Source organism: Phyllobates terribilis, unplaced genomic scaffold (genome assembly GCF_046119375.1).
Source record: "Phyllobates terribilis strain yellow unplaced genomic scaffold, ASM4611937v1 Scaffold_3__8_contigs__length_932513732, whole genome shotgun sequence".
NCBI classification, from domain to species: domain Eukaryota; kingdom Metazoa; phylum Chordata; class Amphibia; order Anura; family Dendrobatidae; genus Phyllobates; species Phyllobates terribilis.
The window spans coordinates 367,872,635-367,896,389 of NW_027362763.1; the positions used below are offsets into that span (position 1 = coordinate 367,872,635).

Here is a 23,755-nt window from a genome sequence, read left to right on the forward strand (position 1 = left end):
ATAGTTGTCTATTTGTGTGGAAACGGAACTTCTATACATCCAAGTTCACCAGAATCGATGTCGACCCACCTGAGTTAGCTGTTTTTGCGAAAGAATCTTGTGTGCTCAGTCTCAATAGATTATATCTAACTGCTATTATTTTATGAAAAAAGCCGTACCTACCAGATTGTGTCACAAAATGCTAAATTTTTTCCAAAACAAAATTAATTGTGTTCCAAGCATCACATTTTCAATGCATTTCATGACTTTCACCTTCTTTGTAATATGTGGTAAAATTTAATTTTTTTGTTTCTGCATCTGGTGTAACTTTCCCCGGTAGCACTTTGCGCAGCATTGGGGCCCTGCACAGAGCAGGGCATGAAGGACAAAATCGTTGTAAATAATCAAACCACAATTCTTGGAAATATGTAATGCAATTTCTTTAATAAACTTTTACATTTTTGTCAAAATTGTGAATACCTTTTTTGGGTTGCACACCCCCACATGTACCAAAAATACAATTACAATCAAGTATGGTTGTCCTGATGAAGGAGTCAGTGGACTCTGAAACGTGTTGACAATAAACCTATAATTCTATTACCGATATTTGTGGTGTATTCCGGAGAGGGTAGAAAACTTCCTATCCTGCTATTTAAATTTACTGTTTTCTTGGAAGCTGCTGCATTTGTTATTCAGGCTCTATAAGTGTTGTGTCTCACACAACCACACAAGGTGAGCAGTTCTGCTTATAAATACTTATCTTTTTAATGTGGATAAGACCCTATTGCGCTTTTTTTTTGTACAAATAATCAAGACAGCAGAAATCACAATATATATTATGTGATGGACCAGATGTTTTATCTGCTGCAGCATCAAACTCGTGCTCATCAGCAAACAGAGTTGCAACAGCTGATGCCAATGATTTAAGTGGCCACACCATCTGCCTGCCTGACTTTCTGATATCTGTCATCTACACAATTCTATTACCACCATTGCTGATGGGCCACACTGTGTCATTCATACTGTAATACTGCTGCTGTCGGGCTGACGTTCCTGGCACTACAGTGCCAGATATCTCCTTACCTGCCCCATCCTATTTTTATTCCACTGCCACTACATAGCCACGCCAGCTACAAATATCCTAGTTTCCCACTGTGTTTTATAGCTATAATATTCTGCATGCTGGGAATTATGCTCTCTTTAAAGTACACAAGCATGAAACAGCTACAAGAATAGGTCTAGTTTTTTGCAAGATTAGCTTTATTGCTTCTTCTCTTTAAAAACAGCATGTTTCTGCTCCCTAAAAACTCGAACTGCACTAGATTCAAACTCAAGTTATTGGAGTCCTAACACTATGCAGTCACTTTAAAAAAATGTGAATACCTCTTTAATAAAAAATACACTTGACTGAGTTTCAAGCTATAGCTAACAGCTATCGGAAACAGCTCAGTGTGAAAAGGATTGTAAAGTGTATGTGTAATCCCGTAGGAATTCATACAAGCAGTTCTATAAGATTGATTTGAAAAATGTATTCTGAATTGCAAAATAAGTTTAAAAAGCTATTATATCTCTTATGCAATAGGATTTTTAGCATTTTCTTTCCCCACAAAGATAAGCCATTTGTAGTGCAAACCTTTCCTTTAGTCTCAATCACTAACAAGAATCATTGTCTATCATGTTTCATAAACTAGTATCAATTACGTTATACTGTATCCATCTTCACAGCTAGGGTCACAGCTTGACCTTCTTCTGCAGTGATTTTCTTCTCTTTCCCCAGGCTTAGTCACCCTATATTGTACTTAGCTCATAAGTCTGGGAGAGCTCTCTGATACAGTATGTCCCATCATTCAGTATATACTTATTTATAAAGAATATTAGCAATGCCACTCCACTTATACAGCATATTCCTTTTACCTGTTTTAGGCCCCTAGTGCCAGACTTCTGTATAAGCCACAAACATGTACCCTGGCACTGATAAATGACTATACATTTATCATATATAGTCACCCTACTTTTTTGGTTCTACTTCATCTGGAGTGGCTTATGGAGTGACATAGGGAGCAATGATAAGACTGAACCACACCACCATAGCACAGTAATGGCACGGAAATTGTGGTTCAGTCTTAGCACTCTACTCCTCATGCCATTGCAATACCCTTCGTGGATGCAGGTAGACCCTAATTCCTGTATTAGTAAAGAGAAAAGCAGGAGGAAAATGGAAAGCACCAGGTAGAGTGACCAAATATGACAAAATGTATTGTCAATTTTAGTGCCAGGTTGGAGGATTACTTTAATTAGTAGTTTTAATTGTCTACTAATAATAAGCATCAAATCCTCATAATAACAGGGTATGCAATTCATGTTTGATAGAAAAAGATACCAGATATGAAAGAATAGCATCGCTTCTATCATGAATGTAATTGTTAAAATCCCCTTTAATATTATGCAGAATAAATCAATGTATATTTTTAATCATCTTACCTTGATAAACAAGCTTAAATCCTTGGCGATTCTCAGAATGATCACTAAAAAAGTGAATGAGAACTTCATGTGTTGTGCTGAGCAAAGATATTGGAAGTTCGTTACCACTAAATTGCCCAATTTGAGAACCCGGGTGAGAAGGTCCATTTTGAAATTCAAGAATGTCATGATTCGCTTCAGTTGAAAAATTTTCAAATTGAATGTGAGCACCTACAAAACAATAAAAAGAAAGTTACATGTGACTATGACAAATGGATAAATACATTAAGCAAAAAACAATATGATTTATTGTACTGGCCTTGTTTTGGGCTCCTTGAGTTACATTTATGCTAAAATGATTACACAGATGCAAAAGATGTGCTCATGCAAACAGTAGTGGATGCCCAACAGTGACTGACAGTCAGTCTCCCGTTGTAACATCTCCATAAGCAAGGCCTCATAGACTTCTATACTACTACATGTTTGTGATGAATTGATCACAGCTTTTAACTCACTAGTAGGATAGAAAAAGTATAGTTAAAATAAAAAAAAAACATTTAATTAAGTCTCCTATCCCACTGCACAGTGAATTTTCATCTGCATGAAAAGTATTCAAAGTAATTATTTTTTATCTTATGCTAATGGTGTAGGTACACTATACAGGCAATACAAATACATTAATCCCCAAATAATGTCAAACATCATGCTGCTGACAACTATCCAAAAAATGATGGCTCTTAGAATTTGGGAGGTATATTAAAAAGCAACTTTTATTCATACACATAAAATATATGCCACATGTAAAATTAAAACAAAAAAAAAGAATCCCTATATTTATTGGAGCAACACAGAAGATCCCTTCTTTTGAATATGGTGGGTAAACAATACAAAATACCAAGGTGTAAACATATATAACTAACTAGCAACTGAATAATATTCAATTGAAATAATGGTTCTGACAGTGGTCTGAGCCAATTAAATGGATGTAACCAACTTATATGAATCTCAAAATAAGGTCAATAAAAATTAAAGTTTGTACCACAAAAATACAGCTGTTAAACAGCTATATTAATGGGAAAATAAAAAACGTAAAGAGTTTATCCAAGACTGTTTTTTTTTTTAATATAGATCTTAAAGCTAACAGGAAAGTAGGTGCTACCTACCAGTCTGTTGTACCCAGAGCAAATCTCTGCCAGCACAGAGCCGTCACAGACCACTCCTGCTGGTGATACAGTGGCTTCCGCTGACATCATGTCGACAAACCCAGCAGCTTCTTTTTCACTCTGCTCTGCTAACAAGGCATGACTGACAACATCATGCAGATGGACATTTGGCTCCCTGCTTCATAACTATAGTGAGCTAGCTGTCAATCAGCATGATGTTGACAGTCATGACCTGTCAACAGGGTATCCAGGAAAAGCTGCTTTGTTGAAGTAGAGCGGCTGAATCGTCGGTGCTGAATAGAATAGACAGGTAGCTAGCAACTACCGGCCTGTTAGTTTTGAAGCTCATAGTAAAATAAAGTCCTGTAAGAATCCTTTAAGGCTCTTGGAATTAGTCAATATAAGAGGAAATTCCTGAAGAATTTGTTACATTACTACCTATAAATATGCACATATCTCTATAGAGATGAGTTACTCATATGAAAGGATCAAGGTGGGAAGCATATGTGAATGGATGCTGTCATCTAGTGGCCAAAGACACTATTGATAGGAACTAAAATAAGACCAAAGAAGCACAGAAAAAAGGACTGCTCATATGGAAGGTTGAGAGAACCCAGATAAAAAAGGACATGTGATCTGCTATGACTAGTGTTGAGCATTCCGATACTGAAATATCGGGTATCGGCCGATATTCGCAGTATCGGAATTCCGATACTTAATTCCGATACTTTTGCAATATCGTATACCGGAATCGGAAGTTCCCATAATGCAATGAGCCATTTTCATTTTATTCAGCCAATGAGGATCCTAAGAAGTGTGGGCACATCCTGTTAGGCATGTAGGCATCTTAACTAATGGCATGGCTGTGATTGGCTGCTGAAATGATGTCATGATGCACTTTAAAAGCCGCCGCCGCCATTTTGAGCTCACTCTGCTGTGAATTCAGTTGGGGATAGGACGCTGTTGTTCTGAGCGACAGTTTTAGCTACCTATTTGGTCTATTCTGCTTTACCCAAGCTACTTTATAAATCGCTGTGCCTTGCAGTGCTAGTGCACAGTTCTCTGTGCTGTTCACCGCTTTCTGCAAGGTCTCTGTGTGTGAGTGCAGCTCACCCTGTAGTGTGTGCTTCAACCACGTCTGGTTGTAGTGCACTTAGTGTGTGTCACTGCCTCATACATTGTCCTTTATTGCCAATTCATAATTTTTCCTGATATCTCCTATTAGGGTGGTGGTTCCATCCGTATTCAGCTAAATTGGTTCCAAACACACTATATAGGAGTAGATAGAGAAATTTTTTTGGTCTTGCAGCGCTAGTGCACAGTGCTCTGCATCTGTACTGTTCACCGCTGTCTGCAAGGTCTGGTGTGTGAGTGCAGCTCACCCTGTAGTGTGTGCTTCAACCCCGTCTGGTTATAGTGCACTCAGTGTGTGTCACTGCCTCATACATTGTCCTTTATTGACAATTCATAATTTTTCCTGATATCTCCTATTAGTGTGGTGGTTCCATCCGTATTCAGCTAAATTGGTTCCAAACACACTATATAGGAGTAGATAGAGAAATTTTTTTGGTCTTGCAGCGCTAGTGCACAGTGCTCTGCATCTGTACTGTTCACCGCTGTCTGCAAGGTCTGGTGTATGAGTGCAGCTCACCCTGTAGTGTGTGCTTCAACCCCGTCTGGCTGTAGTGCACTCAGTGTGTGTCACTGCCTCATACATTGTCCCTTATTGCCAATTCATAATTTTTCCTGATATCTCCTATTAGTGTGGTGGTTCCATCCGTATTCAGCTAAATTGGTTCCAAACACACTATATAGGAGTAGATAGAGAAATTTTTTTGGTCTTGCAGCGCTAGTGCACAGTGCTCTGCATCTGTACTGTTCACCGCTGTCTGCAAGGTCTGGTGTGTGAGTGCAGCTCACCCTGTAGTGTGTGCTTCAACCCCGTCTGGTTGTAGTGCACTCAGTGTGTGTCACTGCCTCATACAATGTCCTTTATTGACAATTCATAATTTTTCCTGATATCTCCTATTAGTGTGGTGGTTCCATCCGTATTCAGCTAAATTGGTTCCAAACACACTATATAGGAGTAGATAGAGAAATTTTTTTGGTCTTGCAGCGCTAGTGCACAGTGCTCTGCATCTGTACTGTTCACCGCTGTCTGCAAGGTCTGGTGTATGAGTGCAGCTCACCCTGTAGTGTGTGCTTCAACCCCGTCTGGCTGTAGTGCACTCAGTGTGTGTCACTGCCTCATACATTGTCCCTTATTGCCAATTCATAATTTTTCCTGATATCTCCTATTAGTGTGGTGGTTCCATCCGTATTCAGCTAAATTGGTTCCAAACACACTATATAGGAGTAGGTAGAGGAGCCTTTCTGCAGCATTGGGCCCTGCAGCCCCAGCCAGATTAGTATTAGCCTATTTTTTGCAGCCTCATCTATTGCATTGTAGGTTACCTTCCTACATTGTAATAGCTACAAAAAGTTTATGATACTATCGTTATTACATCTTTAGGCACATCCAGTGTCTTTTTGTGACAAAAAAAACTAAAATAAAGTTCACTAAACACTCCACTTTACAGTTGTGTAGGCCACATTAGCTCATATTAAAGTCTAGTCCACACTTTATAAAATTAGTGTTTCTTATACCTGTTAGCAGCTGTTCAGGAATAAGCACACTAAGCCCTTAGTACTTTTCTGCGTATCTTTATCAGTCTACCAAGATGAAGAAGGCAGGGAGTAAGGCATGTGGTCGTGGGCGTGGGCGTGGAGTTTCTGCAGGGAGAGGACGTGAGGATTCTGTGCCTGCAGGGAGAGGACTTGGGGATTCTGTGCCTGCTGCGGGCACCAGTGACTCAGCATCCCCCAGTTTTACCAGGGAACAGTCCTTTATGCGCAGCTTAGTAGGAGCTAGCCGTACCCCACTGCTGCGCGAGGACCAAATTGAAGCCGTTGTCGGATGGATGGCAGCTAACGCATCGACTTCAATTAGTTCCAGATCCTCTCAGGTCCTGAGCACTGAAGAGCACCCATCTGTCTCTTCATCACCTGCCAAATTGCCCAGGCAGTCAGAGAGCCCTGGACAGGAGCCATATCTACTTCTGTTCTCTGAATCTCTTGGCTTGGAAAGAGGGGGCCAGCCAAGCAGAATTCGAGAATTTGAAGAAGAGGTAGTATGCAGTGATGCGCAACCGTTTTGTCTCTCTGAATCTGAAGAGGCGGGTGGGCCAGTGCCTATGGTCAGCAGAACACCTCAGTACGCATCTGATGATGAGACTCAGGTGCCACTTTCTGGTGCGTACTGTGCTGTCGAGACTACCCAGGAGAAGCAGTTGTTTGAAGAGGGCGGTGTAGATGATGAGGTCCTTGACCCATCATGGCGTGAGGGACAGGAAGGTGGTGGGAGCAGCTCTGAGGAAGAGATTCCCCGAACGGCTCAAAAAGGAGGGAGAGGGAGGGGGCAGACTTGGTTGCCTGTAGCCTCCACTTCGGCACCCATTAGGAGCATGGCTCTTCCAAAATCCAAAGTGGGCGCTCCCAAGACTTGCAGTGCCTGGTCCTTTTTTGACACAGTTGCAGATGACATTTGCTTTGTCAAATGCAAGCTGTGTAATCAGAAGGTGAAAAGAGGGAAAAGTGTCAGCAACCTCAATACCACAAATATGTGGAAACATGTGCGGACCAAGCACGTGGTGGAGTTACAAAAACACACTGAAGACCTAGGCCAACCTACAGCGCCACCTACCACCTCTTCAGCTCGTGTTGTAGCCTCTTCCTCCAGCTCACACACAGCTGGTTCGGCTTCCTCACAGGATCGCCATGGAAGAATTTCTGGCACTGTTGTACAGAGACACAGTGTAATTCCACCCACAGCACCACTTTCCCAGTCATCCTCACACTCCCAGGCCAGTCTACAGCCATCGTTTGCACAGGCATGGGAGAAAAGGCGCCCATACTCGGCAAACCACCCCCGAGCACAGGCTCTGAATGCTGGCATTGCTAAACTACTGGCCCTTGAAATGCTATCATTCAGGCTGGTGGAGACTGACACATTCCGTAACTTTATGGCATTGGCAGTACCACAATACAACGTGCCCAGCCGCTTTTATTTCAGCAGGCAAGCCGTCCCTGCCCTGCAACATCATGTGGAGGGAAAAATTAAACATGCGCTACAAAACGCCGTCAGTAGCATGGTCCACCTGACCACCGATGCGTGCACCAGTAAGCATGGACAGGGACGATACCTTTCCCTCACTGCCCATTGGGTAAATGTTGTGGAGCCGGGTACAAATCTTGAGAGTGGCGCTGTACGTGTTCTGCCAACTCCAAGGATTGCAGGAATCCAGTCTGTACACATTGACTCCTCCTCATACTCCAGTTCCTCTGAATCTGCGCTGCAGGAGCCGTCACGGTCTACCTCCACATCGACCCGTGAACGGTTACCTGTTATGATGACCGATATGAGCACAGCCGTGGCCAAACGTCAACAGGCCGTATTAAAATTAATTTCTTTGGGGAATCGAAGCCACACAGCGCAGGAGCTCTGGAATGCCATCAAGCAGCAGAGCGACGTGTGGTTTGTGCCAGCGAATCTCCAGCCAGACATGGTAGTGTGTGACAATGGCCGAAATCTGGTGGCAGCTCTGGGCCTAGGCAACCTCACTCACATCCCATGTCTGGCACATGTGCTCAACTTGGTCGTGCAGAGTTTTTTGAGGGACTATCCGGATCTTGATGCACTGCTTCACAAGGTCCGCATAGAGTGCGCTCACTTGCGGCGTTCCAGCAATGCAAGATCACGCATTGCAGCTCTGCAGCGCCGATTACGTCTTCCGGAACATCGCATCATATGTGACCTACCCACCAGGTGGAATTCAACGTTACATATGTTGGAGAGGTTGTGTGAGCAGCAGGCAGCAGTAATGGAGTACCAGCTGCAGCAGGCGCAAACAAGTCGCAGTGCGCGCTGTTCACACTTCACCACCACTGAGTGGGCCCCTATGAAGGACATTTGCCACGTTTTGCGTGCCTTTGATTATTCCACACGGATGGCGAGTGCAGATGATACACTAGTCAGCATGACTATCCCTCTTATCTGCCTGCTTGAAAAAACACTGCAAGCACTAAGGGACGAGGTTTTGGAAGAGGTGGAGGATGAGGAGTCACAAATGCCATCTGCTTCTCTACAGTCTGCCCAACGTGGTTCCTCACAAAGGCCTAGGCAGGGGACACTTTGTGAGGAGGATGAGGAGGAGTCAATGGATGAGGAAGACATCTGTCCAGAGGAGGGAGGTACACAATGCTCTAGTAGTCAGTATCTAGAGCGAGGGTGGGCTGATGCAGAGCAGGCAGAGATCACGCCTCAAGCAGGGGACAGCGTTTCTTGGCCAGTTGGCAGTCTGCAGCACATGGTTGATTTCATGCTGCAGTGCCTGAGAAACGACCGCCGCATTGCCCACATTCTCAACACGGCTGATTATTGGGTGTCCACCCTCCTAGATCCTCGCTACCGGGACAACTTACAAAGCCTCATAACACCGTTGAACCGGGAGCGTAAAATGCGGGAGTACCAAGATGCACTGGTGCATTCCATCATGTTCTCCATTCCAACCGAGAGCAGTGCTGCTAGTGCTTTACAAAGCAGCTCAGTGCGTCGAGGCAGTGGAGGAAGCTCTGCACAAAGAGGGAGCAGAAGCAGTGCCTCAGCACAAGGCAAGACCAGTATGGCCGAAATATGGCAAAGTTTTGTGTCCCCGCCGCCACAAATGTCTACACCATCACAGACGGCTCCAGTCAGCAGGAGGCAACGTTTCCGTCAGATGGTGACAGACTACATGTCTTGCCCTCTTAGTGTACTCCCAGACGGCTCTTCTCCCTTCAAGTTTTGGGTCTGTAAGCTGGATACATGGCCAGAGCTTAGTCAGTATGCATTGGAGGTGCTAGCTTGCCCTGCTGCTAGTGTATTATCGGAACGCGTCTTTAGTGCCGCAGGTGGTGTACTAACAGACCGTCGCATGCGACTATCCTCCGATAACGTTGACCGGCTTACTTTTCTCAAAATGAACAAGGCCTGGATCTCTCATGAATTTGCCAGTCCTCTTCCAGAATAAATAATTGTTTGGCAACAGTATCCAGGTCTCCTGTTGTGTTCATGTTTCGACCACCTGAACTGTAATCCCTGAGCTCCAACACCGCCAGTTGGCGCTCGGAAGTGCCGTCTGCACAGTCAACACTTGCTGCCGTGTTATTGGGGTTCAGTAATGTCAGCTGTTCCCCTGCTGTGCGGACGGCAATTTCTCCTGCTCTGTCCACATTCTCACTACTACAGATTTGAAAGTTTCTCCAATTACACCTCTGGCTCCTCTGTTTTCAGTATTATCCCTGAGCTCCAACACCGCCAGTTGGCGTTCGGAAGTGCCGTCTGCACAGTCAACACTTGCTGCCGTGTTATTGGGGTTCAGTAACGTCAGCTGATCCCCAGCTGTGTGTCCGGCAATTTCTCCTGCTTTGTCCACATCCACTGTACTACGGATTTAAAACCTCCTCCAAATACACCTCTGGCTCCTCCGTTTTTAGTATTTACCCTGGGCTCCAATACCGCTAGTTGCTGCTCAGAAGTGCTGTCTGCAAAGTCAACGCTTGCTCCAGTGTTATTGGGGTTCAGTAACGTCAGCTGATCCCCAGCTGTGTGTCCGGCAAATTCTCCTGCTTTGTCCACATCCACTGTACTACGGATTTAAAACCTCCTCCAAATACACCTCTGGCTCCTCCGTTTTTAGTATTTACCCTGGGCTCCAATACCGCTAGTTGCTGCTCAGAAGTGCTGTCTGCACAGTCAACGCTTGCTCCAGTGTTATTGGGGTTCAGTAACGTCAGCTGATCCCCAGCTGTGTGTCCGGCAAATTCTCCTGCTTTGTCCACATCCACTGTACTACGGATTTAAAACCTCCTCCAAATACACCTCTGGCTCCTCCGTTTTTAGCATTTACCCTGGGCTCCAATACCGCTAGTTGCTGCTCAGAAGTGCTGTCTGCACAGTCAACGCTTGCTCCAGTGTTATTGGGGTTCAGTAACGTCAGCTGATCCCCAGCTGTGTGTCCGGCAAATTCTCCTGCTTTGTCCACATCCACTGTGCTACGGATTTAAAACCTCCTCCAAATACACCTCTGGCTCCTCCGTTTTTAGTATTTACCCTGGGCTCCAATACCGCTAGTTGCTGCTCAGAAGTGCTGTCTGCACAGTCAACGCTTGCTCCAGTGTTATTGGGGTTCAGTAACGTCAGCTGATCCCCAGCTGTGTGTCCGGCAAATTCTCCTGCTTTGTCCACATCCACTGTACTACGGATTTAAAACCTCCTCCAAATACACCTCTGGCTCCTCCGTTTTTAGTATTTACCCTGGGCTCCAATACCGCTAGTTGCTGCTCAGAAGTGCTGTCTGCAGAGTCAACGCTTGCTCCAGTGTTATTGGGGTTCAGTAACGTCAGCTGATCCCCAGCTGTGTGTCCGGCAAATTCTCCTGCTTTGTCCACATCCACTGTACTACGGATTTAAAACCTCCTCCAAATACACCTCTGGCTCCTCCGTTTTCAGTATTTACCCTGGGCTCCAATACCGCTAGTTGCTGCTCAGAAGTGCTGTCTGCACAGTCAACGCTTGCTCCAGTGTTATTGGGGTTCAGTAACATCAGCTGATCCCCAGCTGTGTGTCCGGCAAATTCTCCTGCTTTGTCCACATCCACTGTACTACGGATTTAAAACCTCCTCCAAATATACCTCTGGCTCCTCCGTTTTTAGTATTTACCCTGGGCTCCAATACCGCTAGTTGCTGCTCAGAAGTGCTGTCTGCACAGTCAACGCTTGCTCCAGTGTTATTGGGGTTCAGTAACGTCAGCTGATCCCCAGCTGTGTGTCCGGCAAATTCTCCTGCTTTGTCCACATCCACTGTACTGCGGATTTAAAACCTCCTCCAAATATACCTCTGGCTCCTCCGTTTTTAGTATTTACCCTGGGCTCCAATACCGCTAGTTGCTGCTCAGAAGTGCTGTCTGCACAGTCAACGCTTGCTCCAGTGTTATTGGGGTTCAGTAACGTCAGCTGATCCCCAGCTGTGTGTCCGGCAAATTCTCCTGCTTTGTCCACATCCAATGTACTACGGATTTAAAACCTCCTCCAAATACACCTCTGGCTCCTCCGTTTTTAGTATTTACCCTGGGCTCCAATACCGCTAGTTGCTGCTCAGAAATGCTGTCTGCACACTCAACGCTTGCTCCAGTGTTATTGGGGTTCAGTAACGTCAGCTGATCCCCAGCTGTGTGTCCGGCAAATTCTCCTGCTTTGTCCACCTCCACTGTACTACGGATTTAAAACTTGCTCCAATTACACCTCTGGCTCCACTCTGTTTTTAGTATTTACCCTGGGTTCCAGCACCGCCAGCTGGTTCTCGGTAGTTCCATTTGCTCTTGTACCTTCTACTACCCATCCGGGTTCCAGTACCGTCAGCTGGTTCTCAGCAGTGACTTTGGCACGGGTACTCCCTCCTGCCCAGCCTGGTTCCAGCACGCCAGCTGTTTCCGGGTAGTGTCAACGTCACTTTGCCTCCAATGCGTTGTCCTGTCGTGTTGCGGTCGGGTTAGCCGACTCTATGGTCCCTGCAGTTTAGGTGACTCCTATGTGGGCTGCGGGATCTGGCAATGAAGGCTGGTTCCATAGTGCCAATAGGACAAGCACCCCCTGTAGGACTGTGGGTTTTGGTAACTGCGGCCGGCTCGCGGCCTTGAATTTTTATTTACATGGGTACCTTCTGCTAAGCATCCGGGTTCCAGTACCGTCAGCTGGTTCTCGGCAGTGCCTTTGGATTAGGTGCCTCCTTCTCGGTATCCAAGTTCCACCAACGTCTGCTGGTCCTTGGTAGTGCTTTCTGGCACAGGTACCTCCTGCTTAGTAACCGAGTTCCAGTACCGTCAGCTGGTCTTCGGCAGTTCCATTGGCTCTTGTACCTTCTGCTACATTTCCAAGTTCAAGCTTTTTGAAATGATTCTTGGTAATCACTCTAGATCTCCCTGACGAGGACCCTGAAGACGAGGACCCCGAAGACCCACCCTAAGAAGACGAGGACCCCGAAGACGACGACCCTGAATACGAGGACCCTGAAGACCACCCCGAAGAAGACGAGGACCCTGAAGACCACCCCGAAGACGAGGACCCTGAAGACCACCCCGAAGAAGACGAGGACCCTGAAGACCACCCCGAAGATGAGGACCCCAAAGACGAGGACCCAGAAGACCAACCCGAAGAAGACGAGGACCCCGAAGATGAGGACCCCCGAAGACGACGACCCTGAAGACCACCCCGAAGAAGACCAAGACCCTGAAGAAGTTGACCAAGAGGACAAAGAAGAGAAGACAAGCACCAAGATACAGAAGAACAAGAGACAGAAAGCCAAGAAGCAGAAATACAAGAAGCTGCAGAACAAAAAGCGGAAGAACATTAAGCATAAGACTAAAAATCAGAGCAAAAGATAATATCTAAATTATAAGCAGAAGATGACTAAGCTGTGTATGGGGGTGAGTCCGTTCCTCCTTGTGGTGCCCCTGGAAAAGACCTGCTGCTGCAGGCCAAACTGAACGCGGACAAATCCTGTTGTAAATCTTTTGTGACGGGCAGAACGAAAGGTGTAATGTCCAACCTTTTATAGATAACAACTACAGGAATGCCTGCCACAAATAAGAATATGATGAAGAAGAAGATGAAGAAGATGAAGAAGTAGAATATGAAGAATGTAAAAAAAAAGAATAATACGAAGAAGGTGAAGAAGGTGAAGAAGAAGTGGATGAAAAAGATGCTGAAGATGATGAAAGAGAAAGTGTGGGAGAAGTAAAAAAGAAGGTGAAGAGCATGGAAGTAGTGAAACATAAATATATAAAAATACTTAACATAGTCAATATTTCCGTAACTCAGAACGTCTTAAAAAAAAAAATTAATTCCTGCTATTCCATTTGATTGGGCTAAACCTCTATGCCTTTACTGTCTCCCCCACCTCCCCCAATACATTCTACATTATTCTTAGTTGTTTTCCTTCATGTAGAATTAACCTACAAGGAAAGAAAGGGTTTATTTTCATTCCGATATTTCTGTCCCATTGACTTGCATTGGTTTCCGGTATCGGAATCGGCGATATCCGATACTTTTTCGGTATCGGTCCGATCCAATCCGATCCGATATTTCCCGATATCGGAAGGTATCGCTCAACACTAGCTATGACTCAAAAAGAAAATATAAAATCCTTGGGGGCCAGACTAGAAAGTCAGTTATCGCCCAGATTGTATTAAGTTGCAAGTGGAGCAAGGACTGCATTGGTTTACAGCCAAACTCTAGATCAATGTGGCTGGGAACGTAAGACTATTATTGGTGGTTGATTAGCCCAGGTGTGCATACCCTTTCCAAAGAAGAAGGCATTCTTTTTGCCAATGAGGCGTGATCAATGGAATGGAATTCCCCAATCGAGTGAGCGTCAGGAATGGATGCCTGATCAATCGAACGGAGTCGCCCAATCGAGTTAGACGCAGGCAAGGAGGCCTGTTCAACAGAAAAGAATAACTGTTCGAGTGAGCAGCAGGCAAGGAGGCCTGATCAACAGAATAGAATAGCCGATCAAGTGAACAGCTGACACGGAGGCCTGATCACTGGGAAGGAGAAGGATGTGAGCTGTGCCCTAAGAACTGGAGGCAATAAAGACAGGTCTGTGATAGAAGGAACAGTCTACAGCCTAGATTACAAGACCCAGCAGGAGTTCGGAGTTGGCTCCTGTTAGGGCCTGGTGTGATAAGTTATCGGAGGGCAAAGGGGTCGAAGAAAGGCCCCCATGGATAAAGCTCAGACTCTGAAGGTAAACAGACCGGTGTATCCTTCCTAATATTGTTCAGTGTATTATGCTAGCTAAGTTAATAAAACAGTTTGTGTTTCATATGTCAGATTGCTAATTCAGACAGCAGTTATATGTATTAGGGAAAGCTAGGAAATTCTTACTGGATGGTTAAGTCGTCTGTCGAACTTCTAAGTGTGGGAGCGCCGAGTTTATTATTTTATAGGGCAGTAGCTAGGGCTATAAGGACAGAATCAGGGACAGATAATAACTGCCAGGGCAAAAGAAGATCTTAAAAACCATACTGTATTCCATTGCCAACAATTTGTTAATTGTCTTCTATTTGATATAGAACAGGTATCTTGACTTACTGAGTTGTACATAGTTAATAAATAATGATTTGTTTTACTGTACCACTTAGTCTGCATTTTCTGTGTCGCAGCATTCTTGCATCTGTTTACATATCCACATATGGTACATAGCCAGCAAAAGTTATATTTACAGTGAAGCATTAAAGTTAATGAAGGTGGTAAACAAGGAAAAAACTAAGTTTCTAGTATGAAATTTCACTGGTGGACACAGACAGAAGAAGGCCCCTGGACAAGAATAATATAAGGGCCCTGTGCTGTCCAATAGTTCATCATACTGCACAATTCCACCTTTGGCTTTGTGTAGAGGGCCCCCTTACCTTTTGGGGACCCTGTGCAGCTTCACAGATTGCACAATTATATGTCTGCTTCTGTGCAATGAAACACACAGCCCAGCCCCAATTTCAAAAGTTTTTGAAGCAAACCTTTATTTTTATTAAATGTTACTCAATATGTGATTAAATTAAATTAAATATCCAGTGTCAAGAACAATGGCAACTTCTACCATTTTATCAGCTATATCCCTGTGTCCCACACGTGTAATACTTTTACATTCAGGGTGTTTTTCATTTCTTAATTGCAAGTATGTAAAGGCAAAGGACTTAAGCAACGTGACCTCAGTTGTAATCCTATTCTTTCCTTTATTCTATGACAGTTAAAAAAAATAAAATTCTATAATTTTTTGACTCAGTCACTTATTTGTATATTTAAAAACTGTAACGATCTAATAACCTGAATGTAGGAGAATCTAAGCTCTAAGTGAGTCATAGATTCTGACAGTGCAGTGTTATAAAACCAGCATGCATTGTGTTGCATGTACATTCTCTCTGTGTTATCTGATCAATGAACAGTTACATCTTAAGGCCCCGTCACACTTAGCGATGCTGCAACGATCCCGACAACGATACTACCTGTCAGGGATCTTTGCTGCGTTGCTATGTGGTCGCCGGTGAGCTGTCAAACAGGCAGGCTCACCAACGATCAGGGGAGCAGCGACATTGTGAAAAGAATCTTTCCACGATGTCCTGCTCCTGGTTACCAGCCTGCTGAAGCAGGAGCAGGCTGGTAACCATGATAAACATCGGGTTACTAGGGGTAGACGTGCACCTAGTAACCCGCTGTTTATCATGGTTACCACTCTGCTACGGTGAGCGGGAGGTTACCGCTCACTTTAGCAGGCTCGTAACCATGATAAACAGCGGGTTACTAAGTGCGCGTGTGCCCCTAGTAACCCGATGTTTATCATGCTTAACAGCCTGATCGCTGCTCCCGCTGAGTACACACAGTGATGTGTGCTGACCAGCGGGAGGGCAACGACCAAAAATAGGTCCAGGACATTCTGCAGCGATCAGCGACCTCACAGCAGGGGCCTGATCGCTGCAAAGTGTCACACATAGCGGCATCACTGGTGAGGTCGCTGTTGCATCACCAAAACCGTGACACAGCAGCGATCTCGCTATGTGAGACGGGGGCTTAACACATAGATTTCTATAAAATATGACTTTTAGTGGAAAGATGAAACCAATCTACCCATTAACAATGCCCCCAGGACTCCCCACCCTCCCTGCTATGACAATTGTTCACATAGTAGTCAAAGTTTGTAAAGACAAACCGTGCATGTATATTCCAGATTGACCTTGAGGATATCACCAATCAGTTAACAATCAATATTAATGCTCAATTAGAAAGCTAAGGCAACATGTCTATCTGGTTTACAACCATTGGGTTGAACCAGACTCTCACTTCAGAATCAATGCTGAGATGAGAAAAAGCAGATTCAGTCCAATAAACTCCTGCTTCTCCGTTCCTTTATTAACTGGTGAGCTCAGGAGAGGATAAGGGCAGTATGGCTGGCAATATAGTAGGACAATATATTTAACATTTTGGTAGGACTCTGGCTTTCAATGTGGTTGAACACTATGGCTGTCATTGCAGTGGGGTACTGTGATTGACAATAGTATTATCACATTGGCATCATGTGACCTATATCCATAGGAAATGTACATTTTCTCCTCTTTTATGCTAAGAATTTTGTGTTCAATATGTCCTTCAAGCAAATTGAGCAGGTGTTCTCCCAGTATCTACACAAATAATGCTATCTAGAAGATGTGGCATGAACAGAAAAGGTGTCAAGAGAGCTTTAGGTGGTAAACTGATAGGTCATTGAGCTGAATTGATTATGAGAGGGAATATTGTAAAGTATATCCATATCATTGAAATGGGATGGATTGGGATTAGCCACAAGTTTTCTATTTCTGTCCATCATAAGTAGTGTTGAGCCACCCCCGTAGTGTTCGAGTTCGGTTCGGTTCGTCGAACACCCGTGTGTTCGCCGAACTGTTCGTCGAACTGTTCGTCGAACACCTTCGAACACCGTTAAAACCAATGGCAGGCAAACAAAAACACATAGAAACACATAGAAAACACCTTCAAAGGTGTCCAAAAGCTGCCAAACTGCTCAGAAGACATAACTAACACATGGAAAAGTGACAAGTACATATAGTCATGCGAAAATAAAAGAGGTGGAGGAGTAAAAGGAGGGGGAGACACAGATATAGGCATGTCATGCCCTTCTAAAATCCAAAAAGTGAGAAGCCGACACGGCCAGTCCGCTCATGCCCGTGCCACCTCCGTGTCGCCGGGTTTGTGCCAGAGCCGCGGTGAACCCTGATGGCCAGCCCCCCTCTCACAATACTGGTGCCTGTCCGCTGGTGGGTCGAGCGAGCCCCCCTGTGGTGGAGGCAGCTCTAAGCTTTTTAATTTAAATTGTCTCTCTAATTTGAATGAATACACTTTAAATCCATTTACAAGGATCTATTGGAGGACAAGTCTCATGCCAGCAGATGCGTAATTCCAGCTCCAGTAGCATCCACTAAAGCTGCTGCAGTTAAAAAGCTTTTATAAGGATCAAGCTCGGCTGTCCACCGCAAGGCATCCTACTGCCAGTCCCAGCCCCTATGCCTTGGGGTGCCTCCTGATGCTCTTCACTGAGTATCCCATGGTCCCGAAGCATTTCCTTTGAAAAAATTAAGTGTCTAAACTACAGGTGGTGTAGCTTGCTTAACAGCCGGGATAATCCGCTGACTAGCAGACACTGCTACTAGGCACAAAGTATTTCCTGGGCTAGATGCAGTTAAAAATTTGTAATTAGATACTCTCGTTGGATGCTGAGAAAGCATTCCATAGAGTCTCCTGGCACGCCATATATGATTCTCTTAAAAAGCTTGGGGTAGGGGTCAAGGGGACCCTTTTATAGCCAAAATCACGGCCCTGTATCACAATACGTCACCTAGGCTGAAGATAAATGGAACTGTAGCACCCTGAGGGCTCGGTTGCTACAGAGGTATTGCACCTCACCCAGAGGTGTGATATCTCACTCTCAGGTAAGGATGGAGTGTGGATCAGGACCCGACACCTGCATGCATTACACCACATTGCCGTGGGGCAGGGCGACCAATATGCCTCTGAGATGGGCACGACAGTCCCTGTCCCTGGCTGGAGTGGGGGGAGGGAACACTGAGGAAGGGGAACCCTGTAGTGCAGGAGCAGGGAGGAAGCAGTTCCTGGGTGCATTGAGAAGGGAGTATAAAAGGTGGGCACCATCTTAGTTCAGTGCAGAGAAGACTGAGCAGAAGTGGCAGGGAGCAGGGGCTCTGCATGAGCTCTGCTCCGGAGGCGGGCCTAGTAACAGAGGCCCAGGCCTGGAAGAGGGAGAAGGAAGGAAGAGGAGCGGAGAAGGCTCCAGGAATGAGGAATGAAGGGATCCCAGGGGTGCGGACGGGCGAGTCGCCACCGCACGCCCGAATCCACCTGCGTGGAGGGGTCAGGCCAAAGGGGGAGACCGGTCCCCGAAACTAGTGGAGGCAGGAAACGACCCTCAGCTAGAAACCGGAGGCTGTGCTACACCCGCTAGGAAGGCACCACATAGGGTCAGGGAAACTGGCGCCAAGTTTACCAAGAGGAGGCCCGAGGCAGCCGGAAAGAAGGGTTGGTAAGAAAGGCCAGACAAAGGACACACAAAGGGGGTCCTGTGAAGCGCTCCAAAGTTATCTGGGAGTTGTCTGAGCCCCTCACCTGGTGAGCACAGTACGACGTGGGCAGCCGTTACCTGCAGACGTGGTCTGGATAATAAGAACTGTGAGTAAAGGCCCTGGACTGCATCACTGACTCCGTGTCGTTACTGCTGCTGCCCTGCACCATCACCCCCATCCTCTACATACACTGCCCTGAGGCTATACTCCTCCCATGGGGAGTTATGCTACGCTCTGCTGCACCCACAACACCAGCCTCAGCGGTCTGCCCTGCAGCGGCGGTTCACTCTGACCGTAATCCACGGGTGGCATAGTCGGACATTTAAACATCAAAACCACATAAATAGTTCCGCCACTGGTTTGACCACCCTGAGCCACGGAACCGGGTCGCCGCCACGAAGACTACAACCACCAGCATCCACCAAAAAGGGTCCGGCTCCGGGTGTCCCAAGGCCCAGGGGGTGCATCAGAACATTTTCATCACCTTTCATAATCACCAATGGGAAAAGGCAGGGATGTCCTCTGTCCCCTCTCTTATACATCCTAGTGACGGACCACCTGCTCTCATCAATTCGCCATAACCCCAATATTAGGTGGATTGAGGTGGGAGGCACCGAGTACAAGTGCTCTCTATTTGCTGATGATGTCCTAGTATATATCACTCAATCACATATATCCATCCATGCTGTTATGGCTGAAATAGATCACTTTGTTACATGGTCAAATTTTAAAATCAATGCAGCGAAGTCTGAGTCCCTCGATGTCTCCCTCCCCAAATCCATATAGGATTCCATCCAGTCCAAGTTTCCTTTTGCCTGGCCCTCACAGGGTATCAAATACTTAGGAATTCCTATTCATAGAGACCTCTCCCATCTATGTTATCTTAATTTTGGGCTCTTTATTGAACAACTCCATACAGACCACGGTTGGCAAGTTAGAACTGTAAGATTCACTACGTGAACCACTGGTGTTTTGTGGAAAAGCACATGTACACTGCGTTCCAAATTATTATGCAAAAAGTGTTTAGGAGTGATAAGGGAAGAATTTGTTTGTTTGTCAGTTAAACTCATTGATGGTGATGTGTGTCAGGGCTCTTTATATCACTGTAAGCAATTGCAGACACCTGTGCTAATTAGTTTGGCAGGTGTGTCCAATGAAAGGCAAGACTACTTAAGAAGGCTGTCCCACATTATTAAGCAGCCTACATTTTCTGCCAAAATGGGAAAGAAAAGGATGTGTCGGCTGCTAAGAAGCAACAAATTGTGGAGTGTTTAGGTCAAGGCATGACTACAATCAACATTGTGCGATGATCAGGATGAAGTGTCTTGGCAATCAAGAAGTATGTAGCTGATTCACAGTACACACGTGTGCGTGCTGATAAGGGCAAATTGAGGACTCTTTCCTACAGGCAATTACGTCAGGTTGAAAGAGCAGCGGCAAAAAAGCCTTGTCATAGCAGCAGACAAGTTTTTGAAGCTGCTTGTGCCTCCAACGTCCCCCGAACAACAAGATGCAGGGTCCTTCAGAGGTTTGCAGCTGTGCATACGCCATCCTGTCGACCTCCTCTATCCACTTCACACAAGCAGAAACGGCTCCAGTGGGCCAAACATTACATGAAGAGTGATTTCAAAACTGTTTGTTCAAGGATGAGTGCCGTGCAGCGCTCGATGGTCCAGATGGATGGAGTGGAGGATATCTGGTTGATGGACACCCCACGCAAACACGGCTACAGCGCCAACAAGGAGGAGGTGGAGTAATGTTTTGGGCTGGAATCATGGGGACAGAGTTTGTCGGCCCCTTTAGGATCCCTGAAGGCGCTAAAGATGAACTCCATAATGAATGTGGATTTTCTCAAACAGCACTTCCTGCCATGGTTCAAGAAGAAGAACCGTGTATTTCACAGCAAGATCATTTTTCTGCATGATAATGCACCATCTCATGCTGCACATAAAACATCTGCATCTCTGGCTGATATCGGCATAAAAGGGGACAAACTTATGGTGTGACCCCCATGCTCCCCTGACCTGTACCCCATTCAGAACCTTTGGAGCATCATTAAAAGTAGTGTCTATGATGGCGGGAGGCAGTTCACATCTAAGCAACAGCTCTGGGAGGGTATTCTATCCTCATGCAAAACAATTGAAGCAGAAACCATCCAAAACCTGACAAATTCAATGGACGAGAGAGTTCAGAAGCTCCTTTCGAACAAGGGGTCCTATGTGAAAATGTAACATCACCTAGAATAAAGTTTTGAGTTGAAAAATGTTTGATTTCAGTTTCTAACAACCTGCTAATGTTTATAATTTCAAAAATGACCATTTTTTTGGTCTTTATTAAAATGAAAAGGTTGATCGAAAAGTTTGGGGGATCTAAGAGTGTGGCAACCCAGTAGTCATGATTACTTCGAATTCTGACAATATGAGGGTCATGCTGCAGGTAGTGCAGCAAGAAGGCACTTATGTGTCTTGCGCATCTCGGAGCCCCAAAATTATTTTCCGGGCTAGATGCAGCTAAAAATTATTATTAATTTTAAATCTGGTGAAGCTTTAGTATAGATGGCCAAATAGGATCAGTGCTGCACACTGCTACAAAGCCCAAATTATTTTCCAGCCAAGATACAGATAAACATGATTAGTAATTTGAAAGCTTAAAACGGTTGGTAGGGTGATTTTAACCAATCATCAAGCTTTTACTCTCCCCAGGATGACACAGGGGTAGAAAAGTCATTTCGGATCCATGATTTGTTCACCTTTATGAACGTGAGTCTGTCTACATTATCAGTGGAGAGCCGCGTGCGCTTATCTGTCAGCACACCACCAGCAGCACTGAACACACGTTCAGACAGAACGCTGGCTGCGGGGCATGACAAGATCTCCAAGGCGTAAGTGGCTAGCTCCGGCCATTTATCCAGATTGGAAGCCCAAGAAGAGCAAGGGTCCAGTGACACAGCCGTGGCTTCAATGTTTACTTGGAGATACTCCTGTACCATCGTCTCTAGGCGTTGACTATGTGTCAGACTTCTTGTCTCCTGTGGCCTTGCAAAGGATGGGCTAAAAAAGTGGTGAAATGATTCCGCAAAATTGATGTTACCAGCAGATACTGTGGTTCTGTTACGGTTTGAGTGCTGAACACTTGACGGTCCCACGGTTGGCAAGTTGGAACTGTGAGATTCACTACGTGCACCACTGGTATTTTGTGGAAAAGCACATGTAAGATTCTGCAACAGTCTCTGCTGATACTCCTGCATGCGTGCATCCCTTTCTATGTCAGAAATAATTTCTGCAAATTTACTTTTGTACCGGGGATCTAACAGTGTGGCAACCCAGTAGTCAGGATTATTTCTAATTCTCACAATTCGAGGGTCATGTTGCAGGTAGTGCAGCAAGAAGGCACTCATGTGTGTTGCGCATCCAGGAGCACCAAGTCCCTGTTGTGTTGGTGGCGAGGTAACAATCATGCTTCCTTCCTCTGTCCTCTCCCCCCAACCTCGCACAACAGAAATGTGATCAAGGTCTCCCTCATCTGATGAGTCTTCCATCAGTTCGTCCTCCACTTCTTCCTGGGCTCCTGCACCTTCCTCACTAGTTTGGCTGCTACCATGCGCCCTGGTAAAACCATCTCCCCCTCCCTCACATGCCTGCCGCCTTGGTGCTGCCGACCGTCTGGACCTTGCAGATGTTAGCCCTTCCGCATACAACTCCTCCTCCTCTACTTCCTCCACCTCCTCTTGTGCCACCACCTGACTCCGAATTCTGTTTAACATGTGCTCCAGCATGTAAATCACCGGAATAGTCATGCTGATAATGGCATCGTCAGCACTAAACATCTTCGTCGCCATTTCAAAAATGTGCAGAAGGGTGCATAGGTGCCTGATCTGAGACCACTCCTCCAGCGTGATTTGCCCCACCTCTGAATCTCGTTGGCCCAGGCTATACGTCAGAACGTATTGCACCAGGGCTTGTCGGTGCTGCCACAGTCGCTGCAACATGTGCAGAGTTGAATTCCACCGGGTAGGCACATCGCATTTTAGCCGGTGAAGTGGCAGGCCCAACGACTTCTGTAGAGATGTAAGTCGCTGAGCTGCGGGATGCGAACGGCGGAAGTGAGCACACAGCGACCGTGCCCTCTGCAGAAGGCCATCTAGTCAGGGATAGTGGGCTAAAAATTGCTGGACAACCAGGTTCAACACGTGAGCCATACAAGGCACGTGTGTGACATTGCCCCGGCGAAGGGCCGCACCCAGGTTTGCAGCATTGTCGCACACGACCTTCCCTGGTTTCAGGTCCAGTGGAGACAACCATTCATGAAATTTGTTCTCCAGAGCTGACCACAACTCCTCAGCTGTGTGACTCACATTTCCCAGACATTTCAATGTAAAAACCGCCTGATGACGTTTAGCCCTACTGCCAGCATAGTAAGGAGGTGTGCAGGATCCCTTCTGCGCAGTTAGAAAGCTTGTGGCATGACCAGACAGGCTTTGGGTGCAGGTGGAAGACCGAGAAGAGGTTGAGGAGGCAGAAGCAGTGGAGGAACTTTGACATAAAGAGGATTGACGCACAACTCGTGGGGACGGCAAGACTTGGACAGCAGCCCCTTGTCCTGCTGTCACCATAGTTACCCAGTGCCCAGTCAGCGACATGTAACGCCCCTGTCCATGCCTACTCGTCCAAGTGTCTGTGGTGAAATGCACCCTGTCACACACAGAGTTTCTCAAAGAAGCGGTGATGTTGTGTGCGACATGCTGGTGGAGCGCAGGCACACCTTTCTTTGAGAAGTAGTGCCGACTGGGCATCTGGTACTGGGGCACTGCGACGGACATAAGGTCTCGAAAATCCTCTGTGTCCACCAGGCGGAAAGGCAGCATTTCTGTAGCCAAGAGCTTGCAGATGGTGAAAT

The 23,755-nt window shown here is 45.9% G+C and overlaps 1 protein-coding gene across 2 annotated transcripts in view; it reads right to left on the reverse strand.

Annotated features, from left to right (window-relative positions):
• Positions 1-23,755, reverse strand: part of CSMD1 (CUB and Sushi multiple domains 1) — a 2,980,041-nt gene that overhangs the window by 520,058 nt on the left and 2,436,228 nt on the right. For both annotated transcript variants that reach the window (XM_073675393.1, XM_073675394.1), the window contains exon 41: positions 2,461-2,670. In XM_073675393.1, coding sequence (XP_073531494.1) covers positions 2,461-2,670 — 210 coding nt within the window. The remainder of the gene's footprint in view (positions 1-2,460; positions 2,671-23,755) is intronic.